The sequence below is a fragment of the Megascapheus bottae genome, chromosome 2 (assembly GCF_031878675.1).
Source record: "Megascapheus bottae isolate mThoBot1 chromosome 2, mThoBot2.hap1, whole genome shotgun sequence".
Taxonomy (NCBI): domain Eukaryota; kingdom Metazoa; phylum Chordata; class Mammalia; order Rodentia; family Geomyidae; genus Megascapheus; species Megascapheus bottae.
In genome coordinates, this window is record NC_143510.1 from 52,859,132 (window position 1) to 52,873,282 (window position 14,151).

The 14,151-nt window shown below is 44.2% G+C and overlaps 1 protein-coding gene across 5 annotated transcripts in view; it reads right to left on the reverse strand.

The window, feature by feature from the left end:
* Rnf41 (ring finger protein 41) overlaps window positions 1-14,151 on the reverse strand; it is a 24,494-nt gene continuing 10,343 nt past the window's right edge. For 3 of the 5 annotated variants that reach the window (XM_090327276.1, XM_090327277.1, XM_090327278.1), the window contains 5 exons: window positions 11,794-11,906; window positions 6,100-6,371; window positions 3,605-3,740; window positions 2,546-2,649; window positions 1-1,716 (listed from right to left, as the gene is read on the reverse strand). In XM_090327276.1, the coding sequence (XP_090183402.1) occupies window positions 1,365-1,716; window positions 2,546-2,649; window positions 3,605-3,740; window positions 6,100-6,371; window positions 11,794-11,883 (954 nt within the window). In that variant the 5' untranslated portion in view covers window positions 11,884-11,906 and the 3' untranslated portion in view covers window positions 1-1,364. The remainder of the gene's footprint in view (window positions 1,717-2,545; window positions 2,650-3,604; window positions 3,741-6,099; window positions 6,372-11,793; window positions 11,907-14,151) is intronic. The other 2 variants (XM_090327279.1, XM_090327280.1) reach the window with 2 other exon arrangements.

Here is a 14,151-nt window from a genome sequence, read left to right on the forward strand (position 1 = left end):
TGGAATTTCTATCCATTGTTCTATTGAAGCTTAGAACCCAGCTATACAGTTCCAGGGGAAGCTGAGAGAGAGTTGCCTTCAAAGTGAATACTCTAAACCCAGGGTTTTCCAGTGAGACCCCAATATAGCCCCAATACAAGGGGCAACAGACATTGCTGATGGACTGCCAGAATCCAACACAGGAGCAGAGGAAGCATTTCGTCTCAGATGGAGTGACAAGAGTGTTACAGCAGATACCATTGTTTAGCCAAGGACTCCCTTGGCCAAAGGTTGTGCTGAAAAGAAAAATCTAACACAGATCCACCCTGTCCCCAACCCTATCTAGAATCCCCACAATAGGAACAGCAAAAGAAGTTTGGAAAAAAAAAATTTCCTTAAGAAAAAAAGAAAAAAAAGGTAAATAAATTAAATTGCCAACAATGTGGCTGGGCTAGAGTAAGATAGCCATAGCCAGGCCAGTCTTAAAAAAAAAAAAGTGGGAAACAGATGGGATTTGTGAAGTATAAACAAACAGCCAAAGGAAATTATCAAAATAACTCACTATAATCAGAGGGAGAAGTGTATGAACTATTATGGACATGCCACAAGAGGCAGTGCCTACCCTACTTCAGCAAAAACCAGACAGCAGCAACTTTGCTGAGCATATGAACCCCAATAATCTACCCCCTACCCCCAAACCTGTCATTCCCTAATTATAAAAACATGTAGGAAAAAAAAGAGCTCATCTGGAAATTTTCAGCAATCCAACCTGTATACCTGCAGACCCAGCAGGAGCCCGCACCTTTAAGGTGGCCATACAGGGATGTGCTTGGCACACAGGTCCAGTTGTCCCCTCAGGGCTACCAGTGATGGCCAACTCCTGGCCTCACTCCTGACTTCTAGGGTCTCGGTTCTACCCCTACAGTGTCTTCAGGAAGTCTGCTCCTCAGAGCCACCTTCTAAATGCTGCTTAGAGCCAACAGGTCTTCCTGCTCTGATTCTCTGGTTTTGGAGGAGAGGGACAATTATTAAGACTCCTCGTTCCACCTTGATCCTCTTAGGGAAACCAAATCTCTTGTGCTTTCTGAAAATATCTAGAAGCAGGGACCTTTGGCAGGAAATACCGTGGCGGGGCTTTCCCACCCCAACTGTACACTGACAGACCTTTTAGGGGAAGAAATATGGCAAAAGGCAGGAATCTGATTTTCCCTCCTCAAAAGGCTGATCTAAGTGTCCTGGGGCTCTTCTGTTTCAGAAGGGCATGGGAAATGTGCTCCAGGACCAGCCGTGGCATTAAGGACAGTGGGAAGGATTCAGGGCCCAGTTGCTGGAGTGATGAGAGTTTTTCTGACTTCCATCTCTTCCTGACAGCTGATCCAGGTCTCCTATATCTCCTCTACACCATGGGCAAATATCATGACAAGTCCTGGCTCCTGCACCATGTCATCACCCATGTGCTGGTTCTCGCAGGCCATCACGACAACAGCCTGCTTGCCAGGGATGCGCTTGGCCACGTAGTTCTCGTAGTATCGCCGGTTCATCTGTCTTGTCTCTAGAGTGGCTAGGCCCTGAGGCCAGCTACGTTCGTGGGCATTTTCTATCAGCTCGTTGACAATGGAGGCAGGGCAGCCACTTTCCACCAGGGAGCGCTTGATGACGGCCTGGAGCACAGCATCCGGTGTGGAGATCATCCCTCCCCACCGCGTCACTCTGGCTGGCTGCAGGGAGTTCACCCACCTGTATGGAGGGTTGGGCATGGTCATTCCAGCTCATCCCCTCTGCTTTTTTCCTAAGAGGAATGGACCACCCACTCTGCAGTTATTATTCCGTCTTTCCTTCCAGCATCAGCTCAGAAACCCCCAATCTTTCCCAGTGGGTCCCATCCAAGTCACCACAGGATGCATCAGATTAAATTCTGTGAGCCTACATTCTGTCCCTCCTATTTTTTCTCTGAGATCTCAATGCTTAGCACATCTAGACCTTGGCATGGAAGAAGTGCTCACAGATGTTTATTGAAATCAAGCAACGATTCTTCCATACTATGTCCCACTCAGCACTATATACATGGTTTCACACAGTGTAGTCCATGAACTGAATAGGACTCCAGAGCTGAAAGGCATTTTAGACTTTGCTTATTTACTTTGTTTATATTTGCTGCATTTTAGATCACTTTCCTATACACTCTGCCTTCTCTTCTCTTGGCTGTAAGCTACCCAAAGACAGGGATGATATCTTCTATTCTTTTTTTGCCCCTCCTCACATTCCATACCCTTTAATACAGGGCTTGGTACTTGGTCATACTCACCTAATTCTGGACAAACTGTGTCCTTAGGCAGACCTTATCTATCCACCCAAATACACAAGAGATCCTGTACTGGAGCTGAAGGTTACTCTATTCTCCTCTGTCCTCAACCTTACGCCCCAACATCTAAGAAACAATGGGCTCAGCCTAGCTATCTTACTGCCAGCTCAGTCCAGCTCTGTCTGCCACTCCCTGCACTTCCTCCTTTTAGGCTTTGGTGGCAGGACATGGAGTAAGTGACTCCACATCCTGAGTGACACTCACTCAAGGATCTCGTTGTATTCAATTGTCTCCTCCAGGTTCTGAAGGTTGGGGTTCACACTGCGGATTGCACGCATGTATGCCTTTAGTAGCTGGATATCTCGCTTCTGTTGGAGGAAAAGAGAACCAGTGGTGATGGTTAAGGCAAATAGCAGATAAAAGGCAAGAGAACGAGGGCAGCTGCACCAATGGCTTATGCCTATAAATCTAGCTGCTTAGGAAGCTAACATGAAGATTGCAGTTTGAAACCATTCCAGGCAGGAAAGTCTGTGAGACTTTCTTTTGGTTGGGGGAAGGGCCTGAGGCTCGGGGCCTAGGCACTGTCCTTAAGCTCCTTTTGTTCAAGACTAGCACTCTATTTTTTTCTGTGATTTTTAAAAATTTTTTATTGTGGGTTATGGGGCTTGAACTCGGCCTAGGCGTTATCCATGAGCTCTTCAGTTCAAGGCTACTGCCCTACCCTTAAGCCCCACTTCCAGTTTTCTAGAAGTTAATTGGAGATAAGAGTCTCAGGTCCTTTTGTGCCCGGGCCTCCTGAGTAGCTAGGATTTCAGGCATGCCTTGCTTTTCTATGATTTAAATGGAGATGAATCTCACATATTTTCCTTTCCTGCCTGACTTTGAACCCCTGTATCCACAGATCTCAGCCTCCTGAGTAGGATCCCAGGTGTTAGTCACCATGCAGGCTATGTGAGACTACTATTGTCTATTAACTACCAAAGCCAGAAGTGGTTTTGCCTTGAGCAAAAGCTCTGGGACAGTGCCTAGGCCCCTGACTTCAAGTCCCAGGACTAGCACAAAAATAGATAACATGTCTCATTTCCAGCTTTTGTTTTCCCTATGCAAAGGGTTTTCGCAGAGAAGGCATTTGATAAATGTTAGATGAAAGATGTGAATGAGATGAAGTGAGAAGCAAATTCTAATCTGATTCCCTACTTAGCCACAAGCAGAACAATGTGTTCATCTAGGCTCATAAACCCAACCCAGGTGCCTGTGTTCACAGAATTTACCAGGTGTTTGCATATGATGGACATACTCTTTCCCATGTTCTCTGGGCCTTACCTGCTCTGCCAGCTGGTGTTTGTGTTCAGCTGATGTCTTCTCCAGCTCTGCAATACGTGTCTGCTGCTGCTGTACCACAGAGCGCAGGTGCTTAATGCAATTGTGGTTTGGCAGCTCATCTTTGGGCATCTCCAGGCTGCAATCCAGGGTGGGGATAGAGAACAGGCTCATTCAGTGGGACATGTGAGCTAATAGCTTATTCTACGGTAGAAAATTGCCAAACAGGCTTTTCTCCAACTCCAAATTTCTAATATTCATTTCAGGCCTCCAGTATTTACTCCTTTTACTCTCTTTTCCCCAAGCATCCTCCTTGCCCGTTTGCTGACAACTTTCTCTGAACTTTCATTCTTCAAAACTCAGTGTTAAGTGGTCCAGGAGCATAGCCTAGTAGTAGAGTGCTTGTTCTGTATGCAGAAGCCCTGGGTTCAATTTCTCGGTACCACATACACAGAAAAAGCTGGAGTGGTTCTGTGAATCTAGTGGCAGAATGGTAGCCTTGAGCAAAACATGTTCAAGGACAGTGCCCAGGCCCTGAGTTCAATCCCAGGATTGCCTCCCCCCCCCAAAAAAAAAATCCTCAGTATTAGCCGGGCGCCAGTGGCTCATGTCCATAATCCTAGCTACTATCCAGGTGGCTGAGATCTTATGATTGTGGTTCGAAGCCAGCCCAGGCAGGAAAGTCAATGAGACTCTTATCTCCAATAAAGTACTTAGAGTACATGGAAGAACTCTTAACTCCAATGAACCACCAAAAAGCCAGAAGTAGAGCTGTGGGTCAACCAGCAGAATGTTAGCATTGAGCACAAAAGATCAAGGACAGTGCCTGGGTCCTGAGTTCAAGCCCCAGGACCAGCACCAAAACAACCACATATACAACCCCCCCCCCCCCCCCCCCGCATACACACATAAAACAGGGGACAGGAGTTTGGCTTAGTAGTTGAGTGCTTGCCTAGCATGCACAAAGACCAGGCTTCAATTCCTTGGTACCATATACGTAGAAAAAGCTGAAAGTGGTGGTGCTGTGGCTCAAGTGGTAGTGAGCTAGCTTTGAGAAAGCCCAAGGACAGTGCTCAGGCCCTGAGTTCAAGCACCAGGACAGGCAAAAAAAACCAAAACCAAACAAAAAACATCAAAATCAAACTTCAGCTTTGTAGGCTTTTTTTCCTGTGTCTGTTTTGTCTCTCAGATTCTCCTATGCCTTTTAATAGTCAGCCCTATTTTTTTTTTTAAATGTTTGTAGTGTTTATTCTTATGAGTGTGAATCCTTTAGCCCTATTCTTAGTATGGCCCTCCTAAACTGAGAGGAAGATTGCTGTGTGTTCTGTCCTGTTAGAACTGTAAAGAAGGAGTAGGGAAAGTGTAAACCATGACAAGAAAAGACTGTGCTTTATTGCCCATGGCCACATTACTCTCTTTTCCTTGTACAGATTTGGCCAGTACACTTATTCTGAGAAGTCCTTGATTCACTGTCCCAGCTATCGCATTTAATCAAATACTTCTTACCTTACAGAAAGGAAAAAAAATAGGGCAAGAGGAAATATGAGAAGGTTGGAAATTAGAGCAGGAAGCCTGATAAATAGAAAGTAGTACTGGATTGAAAGAAAAGAAAAAAGTGAATCTGACTGCTGAATTGTCCTCTTTTATTAAGCAGGAACAAAAAGATCATGGCTGAAAAAGTAGCAAGAAAATGAGATTCCCCACACTCTAAGGCCAGGCCAACGGAAAATGTCTGAAGGAATCCATCTCCTTTAACCAGCAATATGCTGGACTGGAGGCATGGCTCAAGCGGTGGCATGCCAGTCATGAGCAAAAAAGCTCTTTGAAGCCAGGCACAGGTGGCTCATGCCTGTAATCTTAGATACTCAGGAGGCTGAGAGCTATGGATCACAGTTCAAAGCCAGACCAGGCACTCTTATCTCCAATTAACCACTAGAAAACCAGAAGTGGCACTGTGGCTCAAGTGGTAGAGCGCTAGCCTTGAGCTGAAGAGCTCAGGGACAGTGCCCAGGACCAGAGTTCAAGCCCTGCCATCACACAAAAACAAAAGCAAAAGCTGTATACGAGAGTGCAAGGTCTTTAACCATAGTGCTTTAACCACGGTACTAGCACCTAGATAAATAAGACAGTTTCAGGTGGGTGATAGGTGCTTACAGCTGTAATGTTACTTACTCAGGAGACTGATCACAGTTCAAAGCCAGCACAGGTAGAGAAGTCTGTCTCCATGTAACCAGCAAAAAGCAAGGAGGTATAACTCAAATGACAGATTATCGAGCAAGCAAGTTAACCTGAATGAGTATAAGACCCTGAGTTCAAACCCCAGAGCCATTAAAAAGAAAAAAAAAAAGTAGTGTTTTGGGGAGGGAGCCACAAGGGGAAGGAGTGCTCCTTGCTTACATGCACAGGAGACTGCCTCCACTTGTGAGCCGTGTATCCAGAGGCAGGGGAATAAATGGAAAAGCCCCTATCCGTGTGGGACCGAAGGGAAGGAATCTCACCCACAGCCCTGTTCACAGGTCACAGGCCGCTTCGGGTTGTGCTCACAATCGCTGAGGTGAGACATGAGGTTGTCGAGCCGGACAATGGCACTGCAGCCAAACACAGCGTTGTCACAGGCAATCTGCAGCTTTGATAGCATGTTCCGCATGATCCGAGGTACTGGGCGCAAGTGGGCGACTGTCACAACACTGCGGTCTACCGGACACGTTTGCTGCTGAGAGAACCACTGGGTGATGCAGGCATTGCAGAACGCATGCTCACAGTGAGGCGCCTAGTGGGGAGAGCAGGGCATAAGGGACACAAGAGAATTAGCAGGAGTTACCTACCTAGATCTCACAATGACAAAGCTAGTCAAGCCTCTGAGCAGCTTCGTCCCTATGTCATAGAATTTTGGTCAAGTTTAAGCTATGTTTCCTGTGTTCTAGAATATACGTGGGTTGTAAGACAAGATAAACAAGTAAAAAGTTATATAATAATAATAATACTAGTTATAAATAACATCCCAGAACAATGGGAGAGATGATGTAAGGGAGCCAAGTATTGATAATTGCCAATGGGATTGCACAAGAACTGTCAAAAAAGTCCAGCAGAGGGTGAGACCTTTCTAGGCTAGGTCGCCACAGCAGATGGTCATAAAGAGGCCAAAGTTGATATAAATCCTAAAGAATGATTCAGATCCAGATGCAGAAAGGAGAGAGACAGAGATTTACTGAAAACACAACAGAGGGGCAGGGGTGTAGCCTAGTGGTAGAGTGTTTGCCTAGCATGCACAAAGCCCTGGGTTTGATTCCTCAGTACCACATAAACAGAAAAGGCCAGAAATGGTGCTGTGGTTCAAGTGGCAGAGCACTAGCCTTGAGCAAAAAGTCCAAGGACAGTGCCCAGGTCCTGAGTTCAAGCCCCAGGACTGGCAAAACAAAACAAAACAGAGGTGGGCACGGTGGTGCATGGCTACAATTCCAGCACTTGGGAGGTTGAGGCAAAAAAAACTACCACAAAAATAAAAATAATAATGAAAGAAAGAAAGAGGCCAGGTGCAGTGGCTCATGCCTGTAATCCTAGCTACTCGGAAAGCTGAGATCTGAGGATCTTGGTTCAAAGACAACCACGCACTAAAGTCTCTGAGACTCTTATCTCTAATTAACCACTAGAAAACCTGAAGTGGTGCTGTGGCTCAAGGGGTAGGGCGGTAGCCTTCAGCTGAAGACCTCAAAGACAGTGCCCAGGCCCAGAGTTCAAGTCTCACAACAGATCAAAGGAAAAAAAAAAAAAAAGAACAAGAAGAATGACGGGGGGAGGGGGGAGGGGCAGGTCTGCACTTCCATCAACCTCCACTCATACTTGCTTTCAGCTCCCTACAAATCACTGCAGGGACACTAAATAAACTAATAAATAGTTATCCATGAGGGAACAACGTAAACAGGGACACAGATGGAAAGGAGAATTCTCACAGTGACTTACAATACATGTTCAAGAACGTAGGCTCAATCCCCACTGTAAACAAACAAGGCATGAGGAAATGAGCATTCCTAGCACAGGACTTCTGTCCTTGGAAATGTACCTGGTATCAGAAAGGCCAATGGCTCATATCTGTAATCCAGGAGGATGAGATCTAAGGACTATGGTTTGAAGCAAGCCTGAGCAAGAAAGTCCGTCAGACTTATTATCAATCACCGGAAAACCCAGAAGTAGCGCTGTGGCTCAAGTGGTAGAGCACTTAACCTTGAGCAAAAGGAGCTCAGGGACAGAGCCCAGGCACAGAGTTTAAGCCCTGGGACAGGCAAAAGAAAAAGAAAGAAAGCTCATCTACCATGCTCTTCAGAAGGTAAACTTTAGAGAATGTTGGAAGTGGGTAAGTAGCTTCCAACTCAAGCCATGATCAATTGCTATTCAGCTTTCAAGTGACTTGTCTCAAATGACAGATCCAGAAAAGAAGCAAGGCCCTGTGAGGATGAGAAGGAAATCTGACACACCCCATGACCTCTTGAAAAAACCAGGATAACTTGCTCCACACCTATCTAATACGCCTTTAATGGTAGAGTGCAAAGGGTCCAGGGCCAGCTTCCACTGGAGTATAGCCTACAATTTATTTAGTAAGCATTTGTGATTCTTTGGCTGGTTAGGAACTGGAATGAATAATCTCAAAGATTCAAGAGGAAGTCAGGAGTGGCTCATGCCTGTCATCCTACCTACTCAGGAGGCTGAGATCTGAGGATCATGGTTCCAAGACAGCCCAGGCAAGAAAGTCTATAGGACTCTTACCTCTAAGTAACCAATAGAAAACTGGGAAGTGGAGCTGTAGCTCAAGTAAGTGATAAAGTGCTAGCCTTGAGCAAAAGAGCTCAGGGACAACACCCAGGCCCTGAGTTCAAGCCCCAGGACTGACCAAAAGAAAAAAAATGCTGGGTGCTATGGCTCACACCTGTAATCCTAGCTACTCAGGAGGTTAAGATCTGAGGACCAAGGTTCAAAGCTAGCCCAGGCACAAAGGACTTGAGATTCTTATCTCCAATTAATCACTAGAAAACAGGAAGTGGGGCTTGGCTCAAGGATAGGGAGTAGCCTTGAGCTGAAGAGCTCAGGGACAACACCCAAGCAAAGTTCAAGCCCCATGACCCACAAAAAAAGATTCAAGAGGAGGCCTGCGAGGTATGTAAGCATGGAATGTGACAATCTTGAGTAGTCTCCAGGTTTGGAAATGTGATTATGTCTAGTTGTCCACAAGTGCCAGAAACAAATTGGTATTTACATAATAAGGACGAAGGCCTATGAATGCAACTAATGATTTATCACAGCTGAGAGTTTGGGGGTTCATATTTGTAATCTTAGGTACTCAGAAGGCCGAGATCTGAGGATTGCAGCTCAAAGCCAGCTTGGATAGGGAAGTCCACAATGAGACTCTCATGTCCAATTAACCACCAAAAAGCCAGAAGTAAAGTGACAGTACACATGGTATTCAAGTGGTAGAGCACTATCTTGAGCAAAAAAGCTAAGGGACAGTGTCTAGGCCCCTAAGGTGAAGCCCAGGATGAGCACAAAGAAAAAAAAAAACAAAACAAAATGGTATTTTATTCACTACTTGCCTGATAATCCTGAGCTTCTCCTCAAACTTGCCCCAGGAAGACACGGCTGACTTTGGGATGGCAAGGCCTGCAGAGAAATGACCTAGTGACTGGGCTGGGGGCACAGCTTAAGTAACAGAGCACTTGCCTAGAAATGATCTATTGACCCTGGCAGCTTTCATTTCAAAATAAGGAAAGCCTGGCTACATCTGGTCTTTCTAAAAGATTTCAAGAAGAGAATGGATCAGTAAATACAGTTTTCCACTTACTATGTGTTAGACTGTATTGTAGTCAGGTAAAAGAGGCCTTCAGGGAGACTGCTGGACACCTGATCCACTCACTACATCATCAAAATGCAAAAAATGTATCAGGAGAGTCCAGAAGGACAAGACAGACCTTAGTCAGAGTTTTTATGAGAGAAGAGGCAGCTATCAAGCTACTGGTAACAAAAATAAGCAACTGAGGGCCAGGAGCATGGCCTAGTGATAGAGTGCTTGCCTCGTATGTACAAAGCCTGGGTTTTGACTCCTTGGCATCACATACACAGAAAAAGCTGGAAGTAGGGCTGTGGCTCAATTGGGAGAGCGCTAGCCTTGAGAAAGTCCAAGGACAGTGCTCAGGCCCCCAATTTCAAGCCCCAAGATTGGCAAAAAAAAAAAAAAAAAGTAAAAAAAAAAGTTCTTAATGTACTATGTTATTTCTCTTCTCTTTTGTTGCCCTTTGGTTAATCTCATATTGTTACAGTATCTGACTTTGTTACCTGATATATTATATATACATTTATTTATTTGAAATAGGAAGGGGAAGGGGGAAAACAAGTTGATTTGGAGGGAGTGGGGGGAGGGAAATGGGGACAAAAACATAAGAAGGGGTATAAATATATGGGAAGTAATATACCCTCTTTATACATTACAATAAAAACAAAAAGAAAAAAGTATATTAAATGTTTCAGGATGATTTTCCCTACTAAGTCTTTGCAAGAAATATTTTTAAGATCTTAATTCTTTTTTGGCCAGTCGTGGGCTTGAGCTGAAGGCCTGAGCACTGTCCTTGGACTTTCTCAAGGCTAGAGCTCTACCACTTGAGCCTCACTACCACTTCGGCTTTTTTCTAGGTATGTGGTACCAAGGAATCAAACATGGGTCTTCGTGCATGCTAGGAAAGCACTCTACCACTAGGTTGAACTCTCAGCCCTAAGATCTTAATTCTCATAATAGTAGCAATCTTAGTATTTTAATATTTGATCAGTTAAATCTTTTACCTTTGGCATTCTTTTTTTTTTTTTTGCCAGTCCTGGGCTTGAGCTCAGGGCCTGAGCACTGTCCTTGGACAGAGCTCTACCACTTGAGCCTCAGCACCACTTCCGGCTTTTTTCTATGTATGTGGTACCGAGGAATCGAACCCGGGTCTTCATGCATGCTAGGCAAGCACTTTAACCACTAGGCCAAACTCCCGGTCCCCTTTGGCATTCTTTTAATTATACTGAAAAGGTATTTGAAGAGACAAGCAGCATTAATGCAATAATTATTGCTACTAGTTAAAAAAAATAATGCATAGTTTCCTGTTCACCTGACTATTTGTACAATAACATAAAATTAGAACATGATTAGGATATAAGTAGGAGTAAAAAATAATTTTTTTCTCATCAATAAAATATAATTGCAAATATCTTTAAAAAAAGCAACTGACCATTTTATAGCAGGAAATCTCAGAAATGACCTCACAACAGATACTAAAGCAGAGGATCTGAGATATATTCCTTCCAGATGGATTCTAAAAAGCTCATTTCACCATGTAGCCACTGCTGGTCTTATTTCCCAGAGCTCTCTTCAAGACAGGAAGGGGGAGCAGACCACAGTAACTTCCCCTCTATGTTCCGTTCCTCATTAATATTTTCTTTTTTCTTTCCTTTTTTGCCAGTCCTGGGACTTGAATTCAGGGGCTGAGCACTGTCCTTAGGTTTTCTCAAGGTTAAATCTCTACGACTTGAGCCACAGCACCACTTCCAGCTTTTTCTGTATATGTGGTACTAAGGAATCGAACCTGGGTCTTCAAACATAATAGACGAGCACTCTACCACTAGGCCAAACTCTGGCCTCTTCGTGAATATTTTCTTTATATTTATTTATTTATTTATTTATTTATTACAGTCCTGGGGCTTGTACTCAGGGGCACTGTCCTTGGATTTTTCAAAGCTAGAGCTTTACCACTTGAGCCATAGTACTACTTCTGGCTTTTTTCTATGTATATGGGACCAAGGAATCAAACCTGGGTTTTTGTGCATGCTAGACAAGCACTCTACCACTAGGCCAAACTCCCAGCCCCTTCTTTAGTTTATTTTTATTAATTTTTGCCATTACTAGGACTTGAACTCAGGGTCTATACTTCACACAATTCTCTTGCTCATAGCTGGTGTTCTAACACTTGAAGCACACCTCTAGCCCAGCTTTTCATTAATTAAATGGTGATGGAATGAATCTCTTGGGAGTATTCTGCCCAGGTAGCAGCCTCCTCAGTAACTAGGAATATACATGTGAGCCACTGGCACATTGGCTGTAACCCTCATGAATATTTTCTATTAGTCCTATTGCCACCTGTTGTCATACCAAATCTGCCATCAGACCAACTCACCTGGACTGGCTCCTCCAAGACTCCACTGCAAATAGGGCAGATAAGGTCTTCATCAACATCCCCCTGGAAACGTGTTACATCATACCCCATGTCTCATCCCTGAAACCCAGGTCCTAGAAGGAACGAACAACAGAGAACAGAGAAAAGAGAGGCCCCTTCAAGAAAAGCCTACTGATATATAGTAACATGAATGCATTACCAAGATCCACTCATTTATCGAACAAATAATTATTAATAAGGCAGTCTGGGGGCCAGGAGCATAATTCCAGCTATTCAGGAGGCTGAGATCTGAGGATCACCGTTCAAAGCTAGCCCAGGCACTACAAAGCTGTGAGACTCTGATCTCCAATTAATCTCAACTAGAAAACTGGAAGTGGGGCTATGGCTCAGGGGTAGGGCAGTAGGCCTCAGCTGAAGAGCTCAAGGACAGCACTCAGGCCCAGGGTTCAGGCCCCATGACTCACAAAAAAAAAAAAAAAAAAAAAAAAAAAAGTTCTAGCTGGGTGTTGGTGGCTCATGCCTGTAATCCTAGCTACTGAGGAGGCTGAGATCTGAGAATCCAGGTTCAAAACCAGCCCAAACAGGAAGCCCGTGAGCCGTGAGACTCTCATCTCCAATTAATCACCAAAAAAGCCGGATGTGGAGTTGTAGCTCAAATGGTAGAGAGCTAGCTTTGAGCAAAAAGGAGCCCAGGGCCTGTGCACAGGCCCTGAGTTCAAGCTCTAATATCTAATATTAAAAACATAAATAATTAAATAATTAAGTTAGCCAGGCACAGTGGCTCACGCTTGTAATCCTAGCTACTCAGAGGCTGAGATCTAAGTATCAAGGTTCAAAGATAGCCCAGGCACAAAAGACTTGAGACTCTTATCTCCAATTAACCTTTAGGAAAACAGAAAGTGGGACTTGGCTCAAGGGTAGGGTGGTAGCCTTGAGCTGAAGAGCTCAGGGACAGCACCTAGGCCAAGTTCAAGCCTCATGACCCCCCCCCCCCCCCACACACAAAATTTCTAGGAATCAACTTCCAGGAATTTATCCTAAAGAAATAGTTACACAATGATACAATAAACAATACACTGTCTAAGCATTGCTTCTAGCAGCAAAAATTGGAGATACAATAAATATCCAGAATTCTTTAAATATTTAAAATGGAATTCCATTCAGGGATGGGAGGAGAGAGAAGTAGGGGAAAGAGACGACAGAGGGGATGATATTGTCCAAACAAAGAAATGTACTCACTTCCTGACTTATGAAAAGGTAACCTCTCTGTACAACATCTTAGTAACAATAATAAAACTATATTTAAAAAATAAAAACAAATATTGCATTCCATGTACCACTTCTATGATGACTTAAACTTCCCCCACTCTGGTGGCAGTCCTGGGACTTGAACTCTGGCTTTGAGTGCTATCCCTGAGCTTTTGTTCTCAAGGCTAGCACTCCACAACTTGGGCCATAGCTCCAATTTCAGTTTTGGGGGTAGTCAGAGATGAGAGTTTCACAGACTCTCCTTCCTGGGCTGGCTTCAAACTGTGATCTTCAGATCTCAGTTTCCTCAGTAGCTAGAATTACAGGCATGAGCCACTGGTTTACAGCTTGTTTTGTTTTCAGTGGTAGAGATCCAGCTGAGGACACCCGGCACTAGGCAAGCATGCCACCACCCCAGCCCCAGGTATATTATTTCCTATAATAATTTGCTGTTTATTTGAAACATTTAGTTCAATTTATTAATTTTTTACATTTTATATGTTAGAGTCCTATTTCTCTTAATTTTTTTTTGCCAATCCTGGGGAGTGGACTCAGGGCCTGAGCACTGTCTTTGGGCTTTCCTCAGGGCTCGTGCTCTACCATATGAGCCACAGCACCACTTCTTTTTCTATATATATGTGGTACTGAGGAATCGAACCTGGGTCTTTATGCATGGTAGGCAAGCACTCTACCACTCGGAAAAACTCCCTGCCCTATTTTTCTTAAAAAATATTTATATGTATATACCTTGATATTGGAATCATCTCTAAGCATAAATATAATGTGTATATTTATTATAGCTAGCTGTCTTTCTTTCTTTTCTTTTTTCTTCTTTCTCTCTCCCTCTCTCTCTCTCTTTTTTTTTTTTTTTTTTTTTTTTGCCAGTCCTGGGCTTGAGCTCACAGCCTGAGTACTGTCCTTGGATTTTCTCAAGGCTTAGCACTCTACCACTTGAGCCTCAGTACCACTTCCAGCTTTTTTCAATGTATGTGGTACTGAGGAATTGAACCCGGGTCTTCGTGCATGCTAGGCAAGCACTCTACCACTAGGCCAAACTCCCGGCCCCCTCTCCCTCTCTCTTTTCTTTTTTTTTTTTTAACATTTTTTTTT